General features: G+C 44.0%; 1 protein-coding gene across 1 annotated transcript; it reads left to right on the top strand.

Moving 5' to 3' along the window:
• Window positions 1–4,411: 4,411 nt before the first annotated feature.
• On the top strand, window positions 4,412–13,164 carry PTGDR (prostaglandin D2 receptor). Its single transcript, XM_080663091.1, has 2 exons — window positions 4,412–5,380; window positions 12,861–13,164. Exons 1-2 carry the CDS (start codon window positions 4,535–4,537, stop codon window positions 13,098–13,100), a joined length of 1,086 nt encoding a protein of 361 aa, XP_080519217.1. The 5' UTR covers window positions 4,412–4,534; the 3' UTR covers window positions 13,101–13,164.
• Window positions 13,165–24,891: the final 11,727 nt, after the last annotated feature.

The following is a 24,891-nucleotide window of genomic DNA, read 5'->3' as shown; positions in this document are numbered from 1 at the left end:
CTCTCTCTCTCTGTCTCTTCCTTCCCCTCTCTCTAAAATCAATTATATATATATATATATATATATATATATATATATATATATATATCCTCAAGTGAGAATTTAAAAAAATGTGGTGGGAGGTGGATAAGGGTATAGGAGGGATAAATGGTGATGGAAATAAATTAAAATATATATATTTAAAAATCAAAGTTTCCCTCTTAACCATATGACCCAGCAATTCCACTTGTGGGTATTTGTCCAAAGAAATCCAAAACACTAATCAAAAAGATATATGCATCCCTATGTTCATTGCAGCATTATTTACAATAGCCAAAATAAGGAAGCGACCTAAGTGTCCATCAATATACAAATGGGTAAAGAAGATGTGGTAAATATATACAATGAAAAAATCCTCAGCCATAAAGAAAAAAATGAAGTTTTGTAACAACATAGATAGACCAGAGGATATTATGCCAAATGAGGTAAGTCAGACAGAGAAAGACAAATACCATATGATTTCACTTATATGTGGAATCTAAAAGATAAATAAACAAACCAACAAAACAGAAATAAACTCATAGGTACAAAGAACAAACCGATGGTTGCCAGGTGGGAGGGGCTTGGAGGAAAAGGTAAAGGGATTAAGAAATACAAGTTGGAAGTTATAAAATAGTCAAGGGGATATAAACTACAGTATAGGGAATATAGTCAAGATGGGTAGTAGAGTTACCAGGGGAATCACCTCATAAGTTACATAAAGGTTTAACCACTATTATGTATACTGAAACTAATATAATATTGAATGTCAACTGTAATTTTTTTAATTTTAAAAATAAAATGTAAATAGAAGAAAGGAGAAAGTATTAATCCACAATTTTGCATGCCAATTTTTTAAAAAAGTTTCCTTCTTAGAAAAAAAATCAGCCTTGTTATTCTGAAAGTTAATATAAAGTTTATAACCATGTAAAAGTCACATGACATGTCATTTGCCTTCCCTTATTTGCTGTATACTCCACAAGCTCCTTACCCCATGCCTGGCACAAAGTAAGAGCTCAAACCATACTTGATGCATGAACAATGATATATTTCTTGGCTGAATAAGATTTCTTAGGAGGACAGGAGACTCCAAACTTAAGCCTGAGAGCAGGACAGGGTGAACAAGAGCAAAGTAGGCAGGAAAGCAGCCGGAAACCCATGGTAAAGGCCAGCTACATTGGCCAAGAGGAAACATGTGGTTTCCTGAATTGTACCCGTTCAAAGCCATGAACTTGGAAGCATACCATATATATAGCATGTCAGGTCCATAACTGTCCCTTCAGTCACACTTTGGAGTGATTTTGAAAAGGTTATGTATAGTCCTGGGCTCCTCTGTCCCTGTGCATTGCTCCTGGAAGGGATATGGAGGTGGAGGCAGCTGTAACAGAAAAATAAGGCTGCAAAGAACTGGAGAGGGTACATTTCACAGAGCACCACTTACAATGTCTTTAAAGGGGGATTTTTTCTTTTTTTAATCCTCACCCAAGGATATGTTTAATGATTTTTTTAGAGAGAGGAAGGGAGGAAGAGAGAGATATTGATGTGAGAGAGGAACATCAACATGAGAGAGAAACAGTGATCAGCTGCCTCCTATAAGTGCCCCAAATGGGGGCCAAACCCACAACCTAAGTATGTGCCCTGACCAGGAATAGAACCTGAGATCTTTTAGTGTATGGGATGACGCTCCAGCCAACTGAGCCACACTGGCCAGGGCCTCAGAAGAGGAATTTTAAGCTAGAGTCACTGGGCCTCCTCTGGGCACCATAGTGGGATTTCAGGAAACTCTGCACACCCTGTAATTGGTGTAAAGTGAGTGAGTGTGTGTGTGTGTGGGTCTGTCTGGAGAGGGAGCCTCAGATTTCATTAGATTCTTGTGTCTTTGGTTATAAGACCTTCTCCTTCTTTGGCTTTCTCAACTCAGGTGGGGCTCTTCTCAACCCATCATTATCCTTTAAGGGCTGGAGGGGGTGGCGAGAGGTGGGGATGACAGGGAACTAACCATATGGGAAGCTTTCTATTAATTGAGTGAATAGATGTGAATGGATTAGAGAGTGCCCAGCATATACTAGTATAAGGACCTATAAATATTCACTCTTATTATTACTATTACTCTTTGCTAAATAAATTATGCTTTCTGAACTTCACAACAACACCATGAGGTCAGCATAAATCCCATGCTGTAAACCCTCGATTTTGTGGATCTTGATTTGACAGACTTTGGATTTAACAACAACAAAAAAATTTCCAGTCTATATGTCATATGTGAAAATGAACACCCTATTAATTTTAAAATGCTTTTAACCAAGATTTACTAATAACTAAATTAACAGATTAATTCTTTGTTATTAATTCACTGTTATTTTTAACAAATTTTAGCAAATAGGCCATATGTTGAGAAAAACACTGTAGTAATTTCACCGACATAAATTCATATTACATATCTACAACTATAGTCTACATATTTAAATCTGAGAGTCACTGCTTATAAACAATGTTCAGTGAATGATTAGCATGTGATCACATCACATGGCATCAGGTAATTGGTTCTGCAGCAGTTTTAACGCCTGCTGGCCCATGTTCCCACATGCACTGTGGGTATGTGTTTACTTGCAGTGACTGGTGAGTGCATGCATTTACTAGACCTATTCAGTATAAATTTAAAATTACAGTAATACATATAGGAAGCTTTTCTGTGAAATTAAACTTTTCATGAATACTTAATTTTAATTATACAAACATGTCTACGTAAGTAAAAGCAGGTAAACTAATTTGTCAACTTTTTAACATATACATTTGGAAAACCTACTTTATTATATAATGGACTTTCGGCTTTCACAGACACCCCCTCGCCTGAATTAGTTTTACTGTATCCTACTTGTGAGGGAAGGACCTCAGGGATTGGGTAAACTAACCCAGGGTCACACAGCTAGTGGTAGAGTTCAGAACTCATTCCAAAGCTTGGACTCTTTGTCTCCACCCCATGGCCAGAATTACTGGGAAGGCTTTCTGGGAAGGCAACCTCCCTGACTACGCTTAAGGCATCCAAAGCTCCAGGGTCTTGCTCTCTCCCTGAGTCTGTCCATCATCACAGGCACTGAGCCTAAAAATTAGCTTCTTCGAGCCAAGGCAGTATCTACTTGCTCATCTAAGATGACACTAGTCATCCCACTCAAATTCCACACACAAAGCTAGTTCCTCTCCTAGGGTATGAAGTGATAAGTAAAGAAGTAAATCACACTTATCACAACGCCCTTGCCTCTCTGGTGCAGCCACGTCAAAGGCCAGAGGGAAGACATGTTTTCTCCTTAGACACCAACCAGAGTGAGGAAGCTCTAAATGGAGTCTCCTATCTTTTGGTTTTCAAATCCATGCTAAGAACTGCAGTGAAATATCAGCTACTAAAATAGCCTTGCTAAAACCACGTGAGAACCCTGACAATTGCATTGTACTGAGCACTTTTTATGTGTCTGCACTTATGCCTCAAAGGAGCCAAGCTGGCTGGCTAGATGTCATTTTTAAAAAATATATTTTTATTGATCTCAGAGAGGGAGAGAGAAAGAGATAGAAACATCAATGATGAAGGAGAATCATTGATCGGCTGCCTCCTGCACGCCCCACACTGGAGATCAAGCCCGCAACCCAGGCATGTGCCCTTGACTGGATTCGAACCCAGGACCATTCAGTCCGCAGGCCAGTGCTCCATCCACTGAGCCAAACTCCCTTGCTTTTCCCTGCAACCACTTCCCTGAAACCTGGCCAAGCGCAGGAGGAGAAGTCAAGACTGATGGGCTTTATAAGTAGGAGATCTGGGTTCCAGGTCCAGCTTTGCCACTTACTAGCTTTGTCGCCTTGGGCAGATCACTTAACCTTCCAAAGTCTCCGTCAGTTTCCTCACCTATGCATGCAGGCCAGTGTTCCCTGGTGCACAGATCCAGAAGAGAATTCGAGCTAAGGCTTCAGTGTTAAGCAAATGTTAGTTACTCACCCCCTCCCTAACCCACTAATTCTAACACTGGTGGTGGCCCTTCTCAGCCTCCTCACTGCCCTCCTCCTCTTCAGCGTTCTTCTTGGCCACCTCCGCCACCGCCTCCTCCGACACCCCTCCTCCCTAGTAGCTGCTGCTTCATTTCCCCTTCATTTCAGAAGTTTTCTGGTCTCGTAGGAAGGACTGGCCGGGGTGCTGGGAGTCTGGCAGCTTTCCTTCTTCCTATTCGGCTCTGGGCATGAGTCTGTCCTTCCTGAGGACCCAGAGCATCCGGGCCCAGCTCTGCGCTCTGCTGCTCCACGCGCCCTCTACCTCTGGGCCCCGTGCGCCGCTGGCCGCACGTCCCGCCCCTCGGGAGGGGTGTGACCCGAGAGTTTAGATAGGAGGTGCCTGCTGTCGGGCACACCCGGCGGCCGCAGAGCTTCCTCTGCAGCGCAGCCTCTCCTCCCGGGGCGCACGCGGAGCGGCCAGGATCTCCTCAGCCCCGGACGCGGGGACCCTGGCCCTCCCGCAGCCTCCACGCCGCCCGCCATGAAGCCGTCGTTCTTCCGCTGCCAAAACACCACCTCGGTGGAGAAGGGCTACTCCGCGACCATGGGCTGGGTGCTCTTCAGTGCGGGCCTCCTGGGCAACCTGCTGGCGCTGGGGCTGCTGGCGCGCTCCGGGCTGTCCTCATGCTCGCTGCGCTCGCCGCGCCCGCCGCCTTCGGTCTTCTACGTGCTGGTGTGCGGCCTGACTGTCACCGACCTGCTGGGCAAGTCCCTCTTGAGCCCCTTCGTGCTGGCGGCCTACGCGCAGAACCGGAGCCTGTGGGCGCTGGTGCCCCCGCCGGGGAGCTCTCTGTGCCAAGCCTTCGCCTTCTTCATGTCCTTCTTCGGCCTCGCCTCGACGCTGCAGCTCCTGGCCATGGCCCTGGAGTGCTGGCTCTCCCTGGGGCACCCCTTCTTCTACCGACGGCACATCACCCTGCGCCGGGGGGCGCTGGTGGCGCCCGTCGTGGGCGCCTTCTGCCTGGCTTTCTGCGCGCTGCCCTTCGCGGGCTTCGGGAAGTTCGTACAGTACTGCCCGGGCACCTGGTGCTTCATCCAGATGGGGCACGAGGAGCGCTCGCCGTCGGTGCTGGGCTACTCGGTGCTCTACGCCAGCCTCCTGGCGCTGCTGGTCCTCGCCATCGTGCTGTGCAACCTGAGCGCCATGCGCAGCCTCTACTCCATGCACCGGCGGCTGCGGCGGCGCCGGCGCTCCCTCACCAGGGACCGCGTGGAGCCCGGCGCCGGCGAGAGGGTGGCGTCCCCGCCGCCCCTGGAGGAGCTGGATCACCTCCTGCTGCTGGCCCTCATGACTGTGCTCTTCACCATGTGCTTCCTGCCTTTAATTGTGAGTCGCTCCTCGCCGAGGCTGCGGGTGCCGGGAGCGCGTAGGTGCTGGGCGGGGAGGGTGGAGCGCGCTGGACGCGGTGCTGGAGACGCTGCGCCCCGGCCAGGAGGGCTGGTTGCTGGGCTCCCCACATCGGGTTCCCTCCCTCCACAGCCCCAGGACATATGACCCAGTTGGTTGAGTGAGAAGAGGGAAAGTCAGAGAAAGCAAGGGAAAGACCGAGTCCCTTGGTGTCCCTGTGGCCCCGCGAAACCTCTCCGGTTGGCAGAACCTTTCCTCTCTGCTTCCCTCTGGGAAGGTGAGTTATTTTTGTGAACTTTGGGGAGAACTTGGTTCCTCCTTGGCAACAGGGGTCCTCTCCTGCTTCCCGGTGACTAATTAATGTTTTATTTCGTTAGACCTGTCCATGCTTGTAATGGCATCCGTAGTGATCGAATGGGATCTGGGAGTTCTTCTCCCGGGTTTTGGCGTGGGAAGGGAATCAGAGAAGGTGTGCAGAGGGGTTTGCAGAGGCTAGTGACCGAAAGCATAGGCTTAGTTTTTCAAAACTCCTGCGTTAGCTTTGAGGAGTCCGGGTGCTGTGTCTGGTGCTGCTGCCGGAGTGGGTAGTGGTGACTGAGGCGGAGAGGCTGTTTGGAAAGCACTTTTCAGTCACTGGTGTCATTTTGATGACTTGTCGGGACAGGTTGGTTTCTTTCTGTCTTGGCAACGAGGTGACACAAAAGGCGTTATCTCTGGTTTCAATTTACTAATGGGGGTGGGGTGGGGATTAAAGGCATTTCCTCCTGGGGTCCCAGCCAAGACTGGGGTCCCATCCAGACACCTAAGAGTGTGGCTGAGGCCTGAGAAAACTTTTTCAGTGTCACTCCTCTCCCTTTGGCGCCCCCCCCCGCCCCCCCTGTGTACTTGTTCAACATGAGCAACATTTAAACAGATGCATTGCCAAGTCAATGCCTTTGGAGTTTTTGAGACTTCCGTGAATAGGAAAGTTACATTTCTTATAGCAACGTAGCAATTTTGGATGTTACTTTCAAGGGTGGATGAAAGTGACATATGATGTGATTATTCCCTTAAATTAAGGCTTTAACGAGTGTGTATGTGTGTGGGGGTGTCTATAGCTTCATCATGCAGAGTCAGGATCAGAGCACCCAAAAATAACTCAATAAATCTATAGCTGTATAAACAGATATGGATATATGTGTAAATATTTAGCAGTGGTTCTCAAATTTTACCACGCTCCGAATCATCAGCAGGATTTTTAAAAACATGGCTAGCTGGACTCCATTCCCCAGTTTCTGAGTCAGACGTTTTTGAAGAATTCTCATTCTTGGCAAGTTCCCAGGTGAGGTGGGAGCTGCTGATCCAGGGATCACATCTGGAGAACCACACTCTGAAGTAGGACTTGGCCAGCCACAGCCCACAGGCCAAGTCCATCCTGCCCGCTGTTTCTGCACAGCCATGAAATTAAGAATAGTTTTTACAAGTGAAGGCTTGCAATCAATTTGATGATAGCACACATGAACTCTGAACCCCCAGTTAAGCCAAACATTATTCCAAGAAAAAAAGGTTCTTATTATTCTCCTTAGTAGACATGTATTACCAACAACAACAAAAATTGTACTTAATTATTATTACAGTAGAGGCCCAGTGCTCGAATTCATGCATGGCTGGGGTCCAGCCAGCCTGCCTCCATGGGGGAAGAGGGGGTGCTGATCAGGGGTGGGGCCAGGGGGAGGAACTGCAGGCGGTTGGCCCGCTGGCCTATCCCCTGGTTGAACTCCCCATGGAGCTCGCGGTGGGGGAAACAATTTGCATATTGGCCTTTTATTATATAAGATTTTTAATTTCATTAATAGAAGTTGTAGGAAATGTGTCTTCTCTCATCATATAAGTACCCACCAAATAATCACTATTTTCTTTTTATCCCATAAAATAGAAAATATTTACTGATAGAACATGTTTGCAAACCCCCTGCTCTAAGCAATAGTCTTATTTTCTTATGCTGTGATAAAAGCAGACACTAGCCAAGTGCATGGATATTACGTCCTGAGTTTGAGTGTTTTCAGTAGAACTATGCTGAAAGCAGCATAACACAGTGGAAAGAACATCATATCTGGATATATCTCTAAGGGAAGTTAAGTGACTCATATGGGATTGCGAGGATTGATGGGAATAGTGGATTTGAAAATGATTTCCTAAAAAGCGTGTAAAATTCCAAAGATATGCAATGCAGACAGCATTCTCCACGGGAACTATCATTTTCTGGAAAGGGTAGGGAATCCGCATCAGACAGGAGTGTGAATAAGGTGTGTTCCTTACTAACTATGACAGTGGCTTAGTTACCTTTCTAACCACAATTTCTCTCAGACAAGGATAACCATATTGCTCTGTAAGATAGCTATAAAGATCTGAAGTTTTACATATATATGTATATATATATGTGTGTGTATGTATATATATATATATATATATATCTCCAAAATATACATATACTAGTACACGCTTTGAATAATTAGAATAATTATAAAGGCAATGTTGTTAAAAATACTTTCAAAATTGAGCTATCGGTTATTAAAGTGTGGATACATTTTGGGGGGAAACCCTGTATATATAACTCCTACCCAGGCACCTGGCCTAAAAAATTAGTGTCACTGTTATCACTAATTATTATTATTTCCATTTATTATTGCCCGCTGGACATAGAACATTAAGAAATATGGTCTCTGGGTGGACATGGAGAGCATTATGCTAAGCAAAATAAGCCAGTTGGAGAAAGATAAATATCACATGATCTCACTCATTTGTGGAATATAATGAACAACATAAACTGGTAAACAAAAATAGATCCAGAGACAGAGAAGCATTGAACAGACCATCAAGCCTCAGAAGGAAGGTCGGGGGGCGGGGGAGTAACAGATCAACCAAAGGACTTGTATGCATGCATATAAGCATAACCAATGGACACAGACACTAGGGGTGTGAGGGCCTGTGCTAGGGCGCGTGAGTGGCCGGGGAGAGGTCAATGGTGGAAAAAGGAGACATGTGTAATACTTTAAACAATAAAGAATTTGCCGAAACCGGTTTGGCTCAGTGGATAGAGCGTCGGCCTGCGGACTCCAGGGTCCCAGGTTCGATTCCGGTCAAGGGCATGTACTGTGGTTGCGGGCACATCCCCAGTGGGGGTTGTGCAGGAGGCAGCTGGTCGATGTTTCTCTCTCATCGATGTTTCTAGCTCTCTATCCCTCTCCCTTCCTCTCTGTAAAATATCAATAAAATATATTTAAAAAAAAAACACAAAAAAAACAATAAAGAATTAAAAATAATAAAATGGATAAAACAAACAAACAAAAAAGAAATATGGTCTCCTCAGGAGATAGCATTATATTCTAAGGCAGTGGTTCTCAATCTTGTTTTAGTCCAAGGACCCCTTTTTACTCTTAAAAATTATTAAGGACCCAAAGAGCTTTAATTTATGTGGAGTATATGTATCAGTATTTCTCATATTAGCAATTAAAAATAAGAAAAAAATTAAAATATTATTTCAAAACAAGGTAACAAAATGTACTTCTTGTATTTTTGCAAAGATGCAAGGAAAAAGCTGGAATTTCAAAAATGATTAAGTGAATGATAAAATAAAGATATAGCAGGTAAAGCAGAAAAACAAAAGCATGTTATAAGAGCACAGAAGTATGGAGAACAGTCTCTAAAAATGCACATATGTGTTTCTTAAACCAACTACCTTAGAAAGCTCTAGAAAGCACAAGAATACACAAGCACATATTCCATTATCCCTGGCAATGGAATGGATATCGTCATACATCAGGTAGCCTCCATAAAACTCAGTGTATACCTATGAGAGGATGAAAGGCAAAAAGGCAAATAATGTCTTTTTTATGAAGTGTGGGGGTCTCTAATACCCTTTCAGTGTGTCTGCAGGGTGAAAATCACTCTTCAAGGAATGGATCTAGGAAAAGGGGGGAGACTTTAAGAAACACTTTTATTCATAGCATAAATATTGTATTTCATTAAGCTGATGAAAAGCGTGTTGGAGTATGATTTTTTTAAAATATATTTTATTGATTTTTTTACAGAGAGGAAGGGAGAGAGATAGAGAGTTAGAAACATCGATGAGAGAGAAACATCGATCAGCTGCCTCCTGCACACCCCCTACTGGGGATGTGCCTGCAACCAAGGTACATGTCCTTGACGGGAATCGAACCTGTGACCCTTGAGTCCGCAGGCTGACACTCTGTCCACTGAGCCAAACTGGTTAGGGCTGGAGTATGATTTTTTTTTTTAAATTAACTTTGCTGTGATGCTGAATTAGAGCATGATACTTAACTAGATTGAATTTTCAAATTTTCAATTTGATGCAGTAGGAAGAAAGTAAGCAAATACAAGCTGAGCTTTAGAGGCAGTTTTCAGCACATTCTTTAATGTGGATGACATATTTTCATCAAAATTATATTTATCTTAGAAAACCACAATGTATTGGAGGTTGGTAAGGAGCAGCGGTGGGTGAGAGAGGATGTTCATGTGTAAGTTAGATGTAATAATTGGAGCCACATGAAGATAAGTAATTGCATATATCCAAGTCCATGGAGTCAGAGAAGTGGTAGAGGACATCCTGCATGTATTTCGATAACTCGTGTGTGTTTCATTCTGATGCAGACAGAATGGGCAGGATGCTCTTTCCACAGGAGGCTCTTAGAGGCATGTAAAGATTGGTAGGCAAGAATCGGGCCCGGGGAAAGGGTCAGGATGGATTGAAAGGGCTAGAGCAAAGGGCAGAGTATTGTGATGGGTGGACTGGATAGAAGAGGGCCTTAGAATTAAGAGAGCTCTTGAGAATGGAAATATCCCACTAAGATAGGTCTCCAGAGTTGGCAATAGCAACATTTTCTCCAGGACTTCTAAATCCAACAGAGGGCGCTTTTCTCACACTGATTCTCCGTGTAAATTGACCTACTTAAAAAATGCCAGGTGTATATTCTGAGGTTATTCAGTATTTTAGCCTCTTTTATAGAAGCAGTTTATAAAGCATGTTCTAGAGAATACTTTTGATGGACAGAGATTTTTCAAAAGTCAAAATTGTGTTCAAATTGATAATTTGTAAGAATTAATAGAAGGTGTACTTTGATCGCTGTCATAAATGAAGTTGTCATATTGTTAGTAAACTAAAAAATTAAAAATAAATTATATTAAATTGAAAGTTCAGGTATAGATCAATATACTTCTATTACAAATCAGGTGACTTGAAAATACAAATAATATGCAATAGGATTAACTTGGACAAATACTGCTTAAAAATAAAATGATTTGTTTTAATTATATAAGTGCCACTCAGTTACCAAGGTCCCAGCTTGTCTAGTATTTTCAAATACTTGGGATTACATTTTGCTGCACTACACTTGGAGGAGAAAGGAACAAATGTAAGCATTTGCTTTTTAAATCAACCAAATTGCATAGCCTGTTGTCAGCCATTTATCCATCCAGCACATGTCTGTTACCTACAACATTCAATATACTGTAAGTCATTGTGGAGATAAAATGAGAAAAACATCACATATGCCCACATAAGCTATAATACCGGAGTGGGTGGGAGTAATTAGGCCCATAAGGGAGTTTAGAGAAGGAAAAGAGCCTCTCCTATTTGATAAAATAATAGCAAATTATTGAGTTCTCATTATATGCTAGGACTTGTTGTCAAGGTTTAACTCAGACCATCTTATTCAAATTTCCTGACAATCCTAGAAGGTAAGTACAAGTACCCCCACTGTGTAGCTGAGGAGACGGAATAACTTGCCCCAAGTCACACAGCCAATGAGGGGACTCTAACCCAGAGACTCAGGCTCGGAAGCTGGTGTGCGTGGCCACTGCTTCACTGGGACTTCCTGAAGGGGGTGATATTTGAGGTTGGTCCTGAGAGGCGATAGGATTTGGGCATGTCATCAGTTTCCACTTCTAAAATGGAGATAATGGTCGTACTTCCTTCATGGGGCTTTTATGAGGATGAACTGATGTTTTCAAAGTAAAATGCTTAGAACAGGGCCTGGGAACATGGGCATTAGCTATTATTATCACTATTAGTATTATGAAGCCCTGATGATGGGAGAGGTCTTCCAGTTATGGCGTATCTTCCTAAGTGTACTAGCCGGGAGGTGCTGAGGCCATTACAATGCTCTGTAGAGAGAGCAAAACGGTAAGGAAACAGTGATGGGAAAACACATCTTCTCCAGCAGATGTCCCTCGATTGCCTAAGTGGGTCTGGTCTGTGCACTTATCCATATCTCCTCCCACCAATGTTGAGTTAGCCTAGTTCCTGTGCCATTAGGGTCCATTTTGTCCCATTATGGATTTAGAATCTCAGTGGGCACAGGGAGTATAATAGCATCGAGAAAAAGTGGCTGGCCTCCAGTGGAGAGGAAGGTAGTGGTAGTGCTGGGCGAGGCAGCAGTGTTGGCTGAATGGCAGGAAAAGCCATTCAGTAGTTTGCAGGCTCTGAGGGGTCCACAGAGACATCAGAGAGAATCAAGGCAGTAGGAGTGACTGGGCACAGGTAAGTAGGCTTCTATGTCCGTGTGTGTGTGTCTTTCCTAGTGTGAAAAGAGGGTGTTGACCTCAGAAAGGTAACCATCTATGCTAAGTAATTAACATGAGTCGGCCAGGTCCTTTCGCAGGTCTCCTGTCTTTCATTGGAGTGTTTCCTGTCTCTTCACAGCCGCTAGAAACTGCTATTTCATTGATGTTTCCGTACGGGTGACATTTCACAAGGGCGACTTATTTCTGAATTGACTAATAAGAGAGGATAGGGCCCTGGCCAGTTTGGCTCAGAGAATAGAACATCGGCCTGCTGACTGAGGGGTCTCAGGTTCAATTCCAGTCAAGGGCAACATGCCCAGGTTGAGGGCTCGGTCCCCAGTAGGGGGTGTTGCAGGAGGCAGCCGATCAATGATTCTCTCTCATCACTGATGCTTCTATCACTCTCTCCCTTTCCCTTCCTCTCTGAAATCAATAAAAATATAGTGTGTGTTTTTTTTAAAAAAAGAGAGAGAGGATAGGAAGTAGGCAGAAGGAAGGAAGGAGAACTGAAGAGAATATGGGCAAAGAACCTCAGTTTTTATGGAAGTGTGGTGACCCTGTTTGTAAAAGATTCAGTGGACTGGACCTCAGCTCCTCCTCTGCGGGGCCAGGCAGGGACCTAGAAACTCCCGTGTTCACAGCAGGTAAAACAGCCTCTAGGGACTTAGACTGGGTCTCCCAGGAGTCCCCATCTCCACTGAGCCTCCCATGTTGGCTCTGCACCTCCCAGGCTCCTCACTTGCACCCATCAGCTGCAGTAAATTTGCCCAAAATGCATATTCCAAGCCGAGCTGCCATATTCTTACAGAAAGGTAATGTATCCTGATTGAAATAAGTGAATGTATTGCTGCCATCAACCTTTCAATATTATGATGGATATATTTTCCCTTTAAAACAGTATCGTGCGTACTATGGAGCATTTAAAGCTGTCACCAAGAAAAGCAGAACTTCTGAAGAAGCCGGAGACCTCAGGGCCTTGCGTTTTATATCTGTGATCTCAATCGCGGATCCTTGGATTTTCATCATTTTCAGGACATCAGTATTTCGGATGTTTTTTCACAAGATTTTCATAAGGCCTCTTATTTATAGAAATTGGCACAGCAATTCCTGCCAAACTCACAAGGAATCCAGTCTGTGACAAAGTCTTACAATCTCTGGTAAGCTGAGGAATGTATCATATTTACCATCAAAGAACCATGTTTAAAAAAAAAAAAAAGCACTTCAATTTAAATCCTGAAAAGTTATCTCCCATCACAAAACATCTAAATGTATTTTCTAAAGTATTTGATATCTTAACAAGGCATTGTCACTCTATGTACTTGAACCAGTCAGGTACTTTTTTTTTTTTTTTCATTTCAAGGTAGTAATAGTGACTAGAATTTTAAATATTGTGAAAAATGTTAAAAGTTTTAAAGCAATGATATTAATTGTTCCAACATTTGTACGTGGTGTCCCTAATTTTTTAGAGAGGTCTTGAGACGTCTGGGTCTAAACCCAGTAGAAACACCACTGTTTACAGTTATGTGATGGGTGTTCTTAAAATTTCTTATTCATTTCTAGTGAAACCTGCTTTTTTTGTTTTGTATCACAATTACCCATTTATTGTTTTTTCCAACTGATCTAAGTATGTCTGAATTATAGATGTTCCTCAGAGAAGTGAGATGGGAAATACAGGCAAGTCAGGGGTTTGGAGAGGCGAAGCTATAAATAAGTAGATTTAAGGCAAGATGTGACTATGCCCACTATGCAGAGAAGAAAAATTAATGTTTATCGTTTGAAGTGCAGTTTCCTGTGTATTGAAGTAGGGATATCAATATCCTGATTGAAATAAGTGAATGTATTGCTGCCATCAAAATTTGGGAGTGGCTACAAAATACTGTTTCAATTTTTGGTACCTGCATTTTATAGGTTTATCATACTAATGGATGTTGGGGAGGAAGGATTTATGCTTCTTTGAAAGCAGTGATGTGAGAATTTCCAGGGAACTGAGCTGAGCTGAGCCGTGATTACTACCTGTGGTTGTGCAAAGCCGCAGGGCCTTCAGCAGAGCGAAAAACCTGCCCAGGACTCAGTCAACCTCAGCTGAGGGTGGTGGCAGGGACCTTAACATCTACCTATTAACAGCCGTATTCTGCTCTTTGTGGAAACAGTTAAGATTTTGCGGAGGTTCCGGAGAGCTATGCACATTTAAAACGAGCAGGATGGGCTCAGATGGAGCACAGCTGAGCACTTTAATTGTACATTAAATGTTTGCAAAGGTTCGCAACACTATGAAAAAGGAACAAGTGGGGAAGATACGCTGCAGCTGTGAAACTACAGCACACAGTTTGTAAAGGCTTTTACCTTTGGTGAAAAAACAGATGGGGGACATTCGGGCATTTTCAGCATCTCTAGAGTCCCTTGGTATCCTGACACATGCAGACTCTGAGATGGAGAGCCGGCTGCCCTTGAACAGACCCGAGATGCCGGGTCAGCCATCCCTTCCAAAGACAAGAGCATTGGACTTATTGCCAACGTAGCAGCAACCCCACTTTCCACCTCTGGTTTATATCAGTGATGATATTAACCCGGATACACGTGTGTGTGTGTGTGTGTGTGTGTGTGTGTGTAGCAACACTGTGAAATGGCCAATTAGGAATACATGAGTTATAATTTGGGAGTATGATGTGGTGAAAAATGCAGTCATTTTCAGTTTAATTTTCATTTGTATATTTAATGTGTGAGTACATATGTGTTTTATTGTGGAGGAAGTGTTTTGTGTTCTCCGTTTGGAAGGTATGTTGTGATGATTGTCAAGGTCATCTGAAAAGGTCAAAGATGAATCAATAAAAATCTTTATACTATTTTGCAGAGGAAATTACTTTTCTTCTAAAAAAGAAAGAGGTTTTGTTTTCTTTTTTGAATAAACAGTTCCAGGAGTACTTCTTTCTTTAGCAGTTTAATGGGCTGTTCCACCAGCATTTATATTACTGTAAATAAGTCAGCGTAGGTTTATCCAAGGACTTAATGACCCTTTCTCTAGAAAATGGAGATAAGCTACCCTGATGACATTCATGTTAAGTTAAAAGTCAACACTTCTTTGATCTTCATTGATTTATTCATTAGTTCATTAGCTAAGTCTTCATTGACACGTACATTGTACCAGGCTTAGTACTGAGGAAAAGAACACGTACAACTCAGAGCTGGCCAGGAGCAATGGGGGACACAGGCGCGTACAATTACAGTCCAGGGTAGAAATCCCAATAGCGAATGTGCACAGAGCTATCAGAAGAGGAGGCCTCGACCAGGGGGTACATGGAGCGTTGTCAGAGCTTCTCAGTGAGAAGATGCTAAGTCAAGAATTGAAAATGAGTAGGAATTTTGACTCCAGTTCAAAACTGGACAACGGACACAAAGCTATGATTTACATAAGAGGAGATACATATGGTTAATAAATGTAGAAAAATGTCCTGCCTAATCAGAGAAGTGTGAAATTAAAATAGAATTCTCAAGGACCAAACGAAGTATGACTCTCAATAACAGAGGCTGTGATGAAGTAAGAGCAACGTGAATATTCCCCTGGTGAGTTTGTCAGTGTGTCCACCTTTTCTTGATAGCAACCTGAGAGTGTAGATCAAGAGCCTAAAAGTGTTCTTTTCTACTGTTCCAGTAATCCCAACTTAGAATTCTCTCCCAGGAAACAATCAGAGGGGTGGGCACAGTTATGTACAAAACCTCATTTACAAAGGTTAAGATTTGGAAACAGCCTAAAGTGCCCATCAGCAGATGAGTGGATTAAAAAACTGTGGTACACCTACACAATGGAATACTACGCTGCTGTAAAAAAGAAAGAACTCTTACCATTTGCAACAGCATGGATAGACCTGGAGAGCATCAGGCTAAGTAAAATAAGCCAGTCAGAGAAAGATAAGTATCATACGATCCCACTCATTTGTGGAATATAATGAACAACAAAACTCTTCTTTGTAGCTTTATATATAGTAGCACAAAAAATGAAAAGGAAACCATCTAAATGGCCAAAGCAAGGGTTAAACAAACTCTTTAGAAATATATACACACAAACATATATGAACAATATACAGCCATTAAAGAATGTTTTCAATTCATTTATGAAAAATGAAAAGAAAGCTTATAGTGCAATAGTAGGTGGGGAAAAAAAGCATGATACAAACTGAATATGATCCATAAAAGTACATACGTAAAAAATACCTTGAAAAAAATAGATGAAAGTGTGAACCAGTTACCTTTTTTATAAATATATTTTACATAATTCTTTGTATTTTCCAAGTTTTAAAATAAGTCCATATTTCTTTTACATGAACTTATTTTTCCTCCGTCCCAGCTCCCCCCTAAAGTTATTTTTTAAAAGAATGAATAGAAATGGGCCGAGCAATCGAAGGGGAAAAGGCATGACGGAAAGCTCTCCAGTCTAAGGAATGGTGTGTGCAAAGCCACAGAGGCATAAAGGAGAAGGCCGTATCCAGGCTCCGTTAGTAACTCCATTGGCAGCGATTTGGGATTCTGAGCAAAGGAGGCTGGCAAAGAAGCAGAAAACAGAGGCAAGTTTCACATCATAAACGGTGTTGGGTGCAGCGGGGAAGGGCTGCAGCTCTGTGAGGCCTGGGTACTCACTGCAGACTTTGAAGCCAGGGTGCAATCAGAATGGAGGCTGTGGAAGATCATACTGGTGGCCTGGATTGTGGACAGGGCATTTGGGGCGCCAGATGGGTGGACATGGGTGTGCTGGGCCCTGGGCCGCTATGTGCAGTCAGTGCACTAGACCAGGGCTAAGGAAGTGAGTGGGACCCAAGTGCAGGCCTGGTGCTGCTTTCCCGGCTGTGGGCTGCATCAGCTCAGAGGAAAGGGCGCCTTTTTGTGACCTTTCTATTTGGAGAGGCACAAAGACACCGAATATGCAGGCAGGCCCCGGAGTGCCCTCCTGCAAAGGAGGGAAAGAGATGAGGAGCTGCTGAATTCAACCAGTGGGAGGGAGAGATGGGTCGCACAGCTTTGGTAGGTACAGCTGATGGGAAGGATTCCAATTTATGATGACTCAGTCATGCCTTTTGTTCCTTCAGTTGCATTAATTTGGCCATTTCCTGCTTCTTAGTTTCAAAGTTTCAATACATTCAGAAACAAGCTAGGAAAGGGAAAGATTCTGAATAAAACTCCCATTTCCCCTCAGTGTACCTGAACAAAAGATTGCAGCACTGAATCCAGGGAAGTTTCTGCGTTATCTCTAAACTTTAATTATAATACTACCCAGCCAAGTGCCTAAGGGCCAACTTTGTTCAGAAATCCATCAAAGGCTGTCTGGGCCAGGCACTACTGAAACTTTAGGGGAGAGAAGGAATCCCAGAAATACCAAGATGAACCCAGAACCCACCAGCCATGCAGCCTCCTTGTTCATGGTCTCCAGGCTCCAGGCCAGCACTTCTCTAAGCCCATGGTCTGGACCAGCATCACCTGGAACTTGTTAGAAATGTAGGTTCTCCGGCCCCACCCAGACCCTCTGGGGGTGGGGCCGGCAAACTGTGTTTTAACAAGTCCTCCAGATGATTCTCATGCCAGTTAAAGTCTGAGAACCACTGACCCATGGGGAAAAAATTAAAAAGACAAGAAAATAAAATATGCAATAGACTCCATTTATAATGTTTCTCTGATCTCTGGTTCTCAGAACTAATCACTCACACCTGACTCCCTCTATTCTATTCAACTATTTTTCTCCTTTTCCCCCTAACAACTAACATGTACTATAAGCATGTTATACTAGAGGGCCGGTGCATGAAATTCAGGCACGAGAGGGGGGTCCCTCAGCCCAGCCTGCACCCTCTCACAATCCGGGACCTTTCTGGGAATGTCTGACTATTTAAACCAGCACTCAGACATCCCTCTCTCAATCTGGGACTGCTGGCTCCTAACGGCTCACCTGCCTGCTTGCCTGATTGCTCCTAACCACTCTGCCTGCCTGGCTGACCACCCCTAACTGCTTGCCTGCCTGCCTGATCACCCCTAACTGCCTCTGCCTGCCTGCCTCATAGGCCCTAATGGCTCACCTCCCTGCCTCATCACCCCTAACCACTCTGCCTGCCTGTCTCATCGCCCCTAACCACTCTACCTGCCTGCCTGATTGCCCCTAACTGCTCACCTGCCTGCCTGATTGCCCCTAACCACCTCTGCCTCAGCCCCCACCACAGCGGCTTCATCCGGAAGGATGTCCAGAATGACGCCTGGAAGGTCGTTTGGCTGTCTAATCTAATTAGCCTATTACACTTTTATTATTATAGACTGGAGGGCTGGTGCACAGATTCGTGCACTTGTGGGATCCCTTGGCCTGGCCTGCACCCTCTCGCAATCCGGGACCCCTCGGGGGATGTCAGAGAGCCGATTTCAGTCCGATCCCTGCAGGCCATGCCCGATTCTTGCAGGCCAGGCCTCTAGTATGCATATAAGATCTTTGGTTAATCTCTTCCCGCCCTTCCCCCTACCCCCTTCTCTCTGAGATTCATCAGTCTGTTCCGTGTTTCCATGCCTGTGCATTGAGTGTCTGCCCCCTGGTGGTCATTGTGCATCATAGCTACCAGCCAATCAGCCAGTCGTTTAGGCTTTTATATATCAAACAACCGGAACGACCAGTCGACCAGTCACTATGACGCGCACTGACCACCAGGGGGCAAATGCTCAACACAGGTGCTGCCCCCTGGTGTTCAGTGCACTCCCGCAGCCAACCTCCCATGGCCAGCTGGTGGCATCAGCATCCGGCGTTCGTTCCTTCTGCGCCCAGCCTGGTGACTGTTGCCTCCTCTCCCGACCCCACTGGGGCCTTTGGCCCTGGGTTGGGATGGGGAACCGGGAGTGGATGGCAGCAGACACGGCCCCTTTCCCACGGGGGCCAAGGGCTGGGTCCCTCCTCAGGGCCAGCGGCCAACCTCCCATGCGCCCTGTCCCTCCTCCTGGCCTACAGGCCCTGATCAGCCTGGCCATGATCAGCCCTGATTGCCGGCCAGGCCTAGGGACCCCACCTGTGCACGAATTTACGCACTGGGCCTCTAGTATAGATATATTGAATAAAAGGTGTTCTCTTCCATAATCTCCCCCAAACATAAGTATCTCCATTAAGAGGCTATAACTTGGACAGGGAGTCCTCTGTATCTGATAAGGAATGTAAAGATTTTTTCTTAGGCCATCCAAAGGTGAAAATAGTAAATGCAGGAGGGAATATTCTTGTTCCATATTTATTCCTACTGTCCTAGAAATTATAGAAATTAACTCGATTCGATTCTATCCAGGAAATAGCAATTCATAATTAACCATGTAAAAAGTTTGTTTACTCGGCGATTTTAACGTTGTTAAAACACCCTTATCTTACTGGAGCGGAGTGTTTGGTTCCCTCTCCTGTAACCCCACTCCTGAGTGAGGCTAGAGTTGCCATTCTGGGTATTCCCAGTACGGCTTCTAGGTGGAGGAAAGATGAGCTCACAGGTAAGGGGTGGGACTGGAATCAGGGCTTGCTCTCCCTACCTTTTCACAATTGCCTAACTCCTTGAAACAAATCAGCAGATCTCACCTGGTAGCAACAAGGTGAAGTTTTCGATCTTCCAGACCAGTGGTCACCAACCTTTCGGACCTCACAGACCACCATTGGTCCACGGACCACCTGTTGGCAACCGCTGTTCCAGACAATTTTTAAAAACTGCATGTAGTCAGGAGAAGGTGTTTAGAATCCATCATGCTCTGGTTACATATGCTCTCTATATGGGAGAAGCACTTAATTTTTAAATGCCATTCAACACAATTTATAATGAGTTGGGAAAGACTCCTCTTTTTTTTTTTTAACTACGGGTACAAGGCTGGCTGCATCAGAATAATTTTGGGGACCGTGTTATAAATGTAGATTACTGGGCCTGGCCTCTGGGCTGGGGTTTAGATTTTTTAAAAATATTTTTAATTGATTTTTAGAGAGAGAGGAAGGGAGAAGGATAGAGAGATAGAAACATCGATGAGAGAGGATCATCAATCAGCTGCTTCCTGCACACAACCTACTGGAAATGAAGCCCCCTACTGGGTATGTGCTCTGACCAGGAATCAAATTGGTGACCTCTTGGTTTCTGGGTCAACGCTCAATCACTGAGCGACACCTGCTGGGTGGGAAAGACTTCTTTAAATCCCTTAAATTTAAAAATGACCCAGAGAGTTATCAATTTAGTTTAAAAAATAAAAAAACAAGTGTGCCCTAGCTGGTTTGGCTCAGTGGATAGAGTGTTGGCCTGCAGGTCCCGGGTTCAAGGACATGTGCCTAGGCTGGATCTCCAGCAGGGGGCGTGCAGGAGGCAGCCGATCAATGATTCTCTTTCATCGTTGATGTTTCTATTTCTCTCTCCCTCTCCCTTCTTCTCTGAAATCAATAAAAATATTTTTTTAAAAAAGTGTAATGACTTACTGGTCATGACTGGCACATCTAAAACAAAATGACACCCTTCAAATGCTTCAATGGAACAAAGGCTCTAATCTTCAAATGTGAACAAAACTTATTTTGATCAAATAATATGGCAATTAAAGTGCAAAGGAAAAAGCACTAGAAACATGAGAAATGGAAAAATTCCCTGTTGTCATGCCCCACCATCAATCAAAGGTAGTGCAAATAGACAAAAAGATATTTGTTTAAATATATTTATACTTAGAGGCCCAGTGCACAAAATTTGGGGAGTCCGGGAGCCTCTCACAGTCTGGGAGCCCTCAGGAGATGTCCAACTGTCGGCTTAGACCCAGGAGTGTCTGCCCCCTGGTGGTCAGGGCACATCATAGCTACCGGTTGTTCCACCATTTGGTCAATTTGCATATTAGCCTGCCCTAGCCGGTTTGGCTCAGTGGATAGAGCATCAGCCTGCGAAGTGAAAGGTCACAGGTTCGAGTCTGGTCAAAGGCACATGCCTGGGTTGTGGGCTCCATCCCCAGTGGGGGACTTGCAAGAGGCAGCCAATCCATGATTCTCTCTCATCCTGGATGTTTCTATTTCTCTCTCCCTCTTCCTTCCTCTCTAAAAATCAATAAAAAAATATTTTTTAAAAATTTGCATGTTAGCCTTTTATTATACAGGATTTCTGTTGTCACATCACTCAAAACTCAGATGGGTTTTTACTCAATATGTATACTTATAAAGGTCTGTTTTTAAGCATAGGTGATGATACAGACCTACAATTCACTTTGGGGGCTTTAGAGGCACCTCAAAAAGACATGCAGTGGTCCTCCAGAGTAGCTCAAACAGGTGGTCAACAAGAGGCTGAGTGACTGTGAAAGGTACATCCCATATGTAAAATGGTACTGTGGGCAGAGAAAATGGACAGTTTTTAAAATACAAGCTCCAAAGTCATAAGGACAATCCCTGGCTGTTAGATGTTAGTCTGTGATCCAACTGCTTTTTCCATGCAAAACTCTACACTGTGATCCAGGAGGAGTATCAGTCAGGATGTTACTTATTTAATAATGGTCAGAGATTCTCCAAAGCAACGAAGGAGACACCAGCTGGTGAGTTATATCACTGCAGTAGGCAGCTTCTGGTGGCACTGCTGATGATCCTTGTCTCCTGTCTTCATGCCGTGTATAATCTCTTCCCTTCAAGTGTGAGCTGGACCTAGCAACTTGCTTCTCATGCGTGGAATACAGCAAAACGCGCCTGGGGTGCTATACCCCAGATTAGGTAACAGAAAAGGCTCTGGCTTCTGCCTTGCTTGCCTGTCCTTATGGAAGCCGTGAGAGGCTTACATGGCAAACACGGAAAGAGGCCGCCAGCCAATAGGCAGCAAGGAGCTGAAGCCCTTCGTGCAACAAACCATGAGGAACTGAACCCCCCCGCAACCACATGAGCGTTCTTGGGAGTGGAGCCTTCAAGTCCAGCCTTGAGCGGGCTGCAGCCCCGGCCAGCACCTGACAGCAGCCTTGGGAGAAACCACAGGACCCAGGTAGGCTGCGCCCGAGTTCCTGACCCACAGAAAACGTGAGATAAGAAATGGCTTTTTTAAAATGACTTTTCATTTAAATTAAATACTTGGAATAAATTTTGATTAAGTCAGTTTGCAATTAACAGTTAAGTAATTAGGAACAACTAATGTACTAAATGCTTTGCTCTATTAGTTGTGCAAACAATGTAATTATTTAAGAGTGTTGGTTGATGGTAACAAGAATGTCAGTTGCCCAATAAATGTAAAAGATGAATGAACAGGACCTTAAATAAAATGTGCTTAGCTGTGGATAATCCTCCCCACACACAAAACCTTTCTGGACATGAATGATTTTATCCACTAATTGGCAGACAGGCTCTCCACTTCCCGATACCCTGGCCAACAACCCTGAAAGGATTAGCTTTCTGCCACACCAGCAAAGACCCCCAGGACACACAGCGCCCCCTCCCAGCCGGGACTCCACTGTAGGGAATAAAGTAAACAGACACCATGCAGCTGGGCCAGCCTGGCGCGGGTCCCTCCAGCTGTGTCCACACAGAGCATTGCAGCACTTGTAGAAGGTGGCCATTGGCTCGTCTGCAGAGCGGGTCTGAACTGCATGAGACAGGCACAAGGATGCTCACGTTTAGGACATGGCTCTGCAGGAGAGTCAACACGCTCCCAGGCAGCTGCTCACCAGAACATCCTCCACTTCCTTCAGCTTTGGATACTTCTGATTAGTCACCTTGCAGGTGATGTTGTGCATGCAGGGACAGGTGTTGCACGTGAAATCGGGGCAGTGCTGTCCCTCCTCCATGGTCAGCCCATTCCAGCAGTCCAGGCACGACAGCGGACTGGGCCCCACAGGCTCCTGCAGCCTCTGCTATGCTCGGGCCAAGAAGTGTTTTTAAGCAACTAAGTTTTGGGATAATTTTTCTGCAGTCATAAATAACATATGCAATCATTGCTATTTAATTGATGGATGTACACCCTGCTGATGTGGCTCAGTAGTTGAGCCTCGACCTATAAACCGGGAGGTCATGGTTCAATTCCTGGTCAGAGCACATGCCTGGGTTGTGGGCTTGATCCCCAGTAGAGGGCGTGCAGGAGGCAGCCGATCAATGATTCTCTCTCATCATTGATGTTTCTATCTCTCTCTCCCTCTCCCTTCCTCTCTGAAATCAATAAAAATATATATTTTTTTAAAAAAAGAATATAAGAAAGCGGAAAATGAACAGTTCATCTGCTCTTATTAGGAAATACATTTTTATTTAAGTTAAAAAAACTTTATTTGGAAAATTTTTTGTGTATATAATACATACTAAACAGTGCACGAAACATGACACACAGTAGATTATAATTATCAGGTGAACATTTATGTAGACAGCAGGCAGGTCAAGAAACAGCACTTTGCGGGGACAGAAGCCCCATGTGCCTGCCCCGATCACGGTTTTTGGGGAAACACTATCCTGAGATGACCATGTCTTTGCTTTTCTTTGTTTTACCTCCTATGCGCACCATGACACATGTCCTCTTTAGTGTTGCCCTCTCCAGCTTAGCAATATGTCTCAGGGCGGATTCCTCACATGCAGAGGCAAGGACCGGTCAGGTCTATGTGAATTGTGGATCTCATGCTCTCAGCATAAAGGTGGTGAAGGACACAGGACAGGGCAGGGCCAGTAACCAAGCAAGGATGAGGCATCTGCTTCAACCCTTTCCCAAGGGAGCTCTGGAATTGGATACACCACAGTGTTAGTCCCACCGAGGTACTGTGACAGCAAATCCGTAAGAAGTCTTTGGCCAGGATGTGCTGGGGGTAGGGACCCTTAGGCCAAGGGCAATTTTCCAGAGTACGGACCAGTTGTGAGCCATTATCAACCAATACATGCAGGCGCTGAGGGGAGGGTACCCTGGCCTGGAAAAGGGGATCTGTACAGGCCAGTGCATCCACTGCCTATGATGTTTGAGATTCAGCCTCATGTATGAGAGCTGCTGTGCACACATTTTCATGGCCAAATAGTGTTCCAGTGTATGAATATCTCACATGCTGCCAATGAGCATTTGTGTTGCTTCCAGATTTGCATATTTCAAATAATACTGCTTTGATTATTCTTATAATATATTGTATTGGACATGTAAACACATATGTCTAAGGCATGTCCTTGGGAGTAGAATTGCTGGATTGTAGGCTAAGTGCATCTTTGGTTTTATTATATTATAAAAATTGTTTTCCAGCTTACATGACCATCAACATTGTTTGATAGCTCCCAATTTTCCACATCCTTGCCACTTTTTAATTTCGCCATTCTGGTAAGTTTGTAATGGTATCTCATTGAGGTTTTAATGTGTTTTCTTTGCTAATAATAATGATGTTGCACACCTTTTCATACATCTATTGGCTATATGGAAATTGCCGTTTTATAAAACTTCTGTTCAAGTCTTTTGCCTGAGTTTTTCATATAATGTCTGTCTTTTCTTATTGATTAGCAGATGTCCTGTCTGCTGTTACTTTGTCAGTTATATTGTGTCGCAAATATATTTTCCCATTCTTCAATCTCTCTTTGGTGACTTCTGGTGAATAAAAGTTTTTGTCTTATGGAATCTAATTTATTAAGCTTTTTTATGTTTAAGCTTTTTTATGTATCATTTGAGCAATTTTTTTCCTAAACTGGAGTCATGAAATGTTTTTCATATATTATTTTATAAAAGCTTTATAGTTTTGCCTTTCACTCTTAGGTTTTATTTAATTTAGTTATTTTGTGTATGGTGTGATGCATTTTACTGTGTAAATAACCAGTGGTCTTCAATTAAACTTTTTATCAATACGCTTATCCTTTCTCCATTGATATTAAATATCATCTCTGACACATATCAAGTTTCCAGGTCTGAATGTCTATTTTTAGTCTGTCTATGTGATTTCATTGGCAACTAACTACCTTAGTTACTGCAGTTTTACAACAGCTGGCACACTAAATCCTTCCACCCAATTCT

The sequence above is a fragment of the Plecotus auritus genome (genome assembly GCF_963455305.1).
Source record: "Plecotus auritus genome assembly, chromosome: 1".
In the NCBI taxonomy this organism is placed as follows: Eukaryota; Metazoa; Chordata; class Mammalia; order Chiroptera; family Vespertilionidae; genus Plecotus; species Plecotus auritus.
This window is presented reverse-complemented; position numbering and strand designations above follow the sequence as displayed.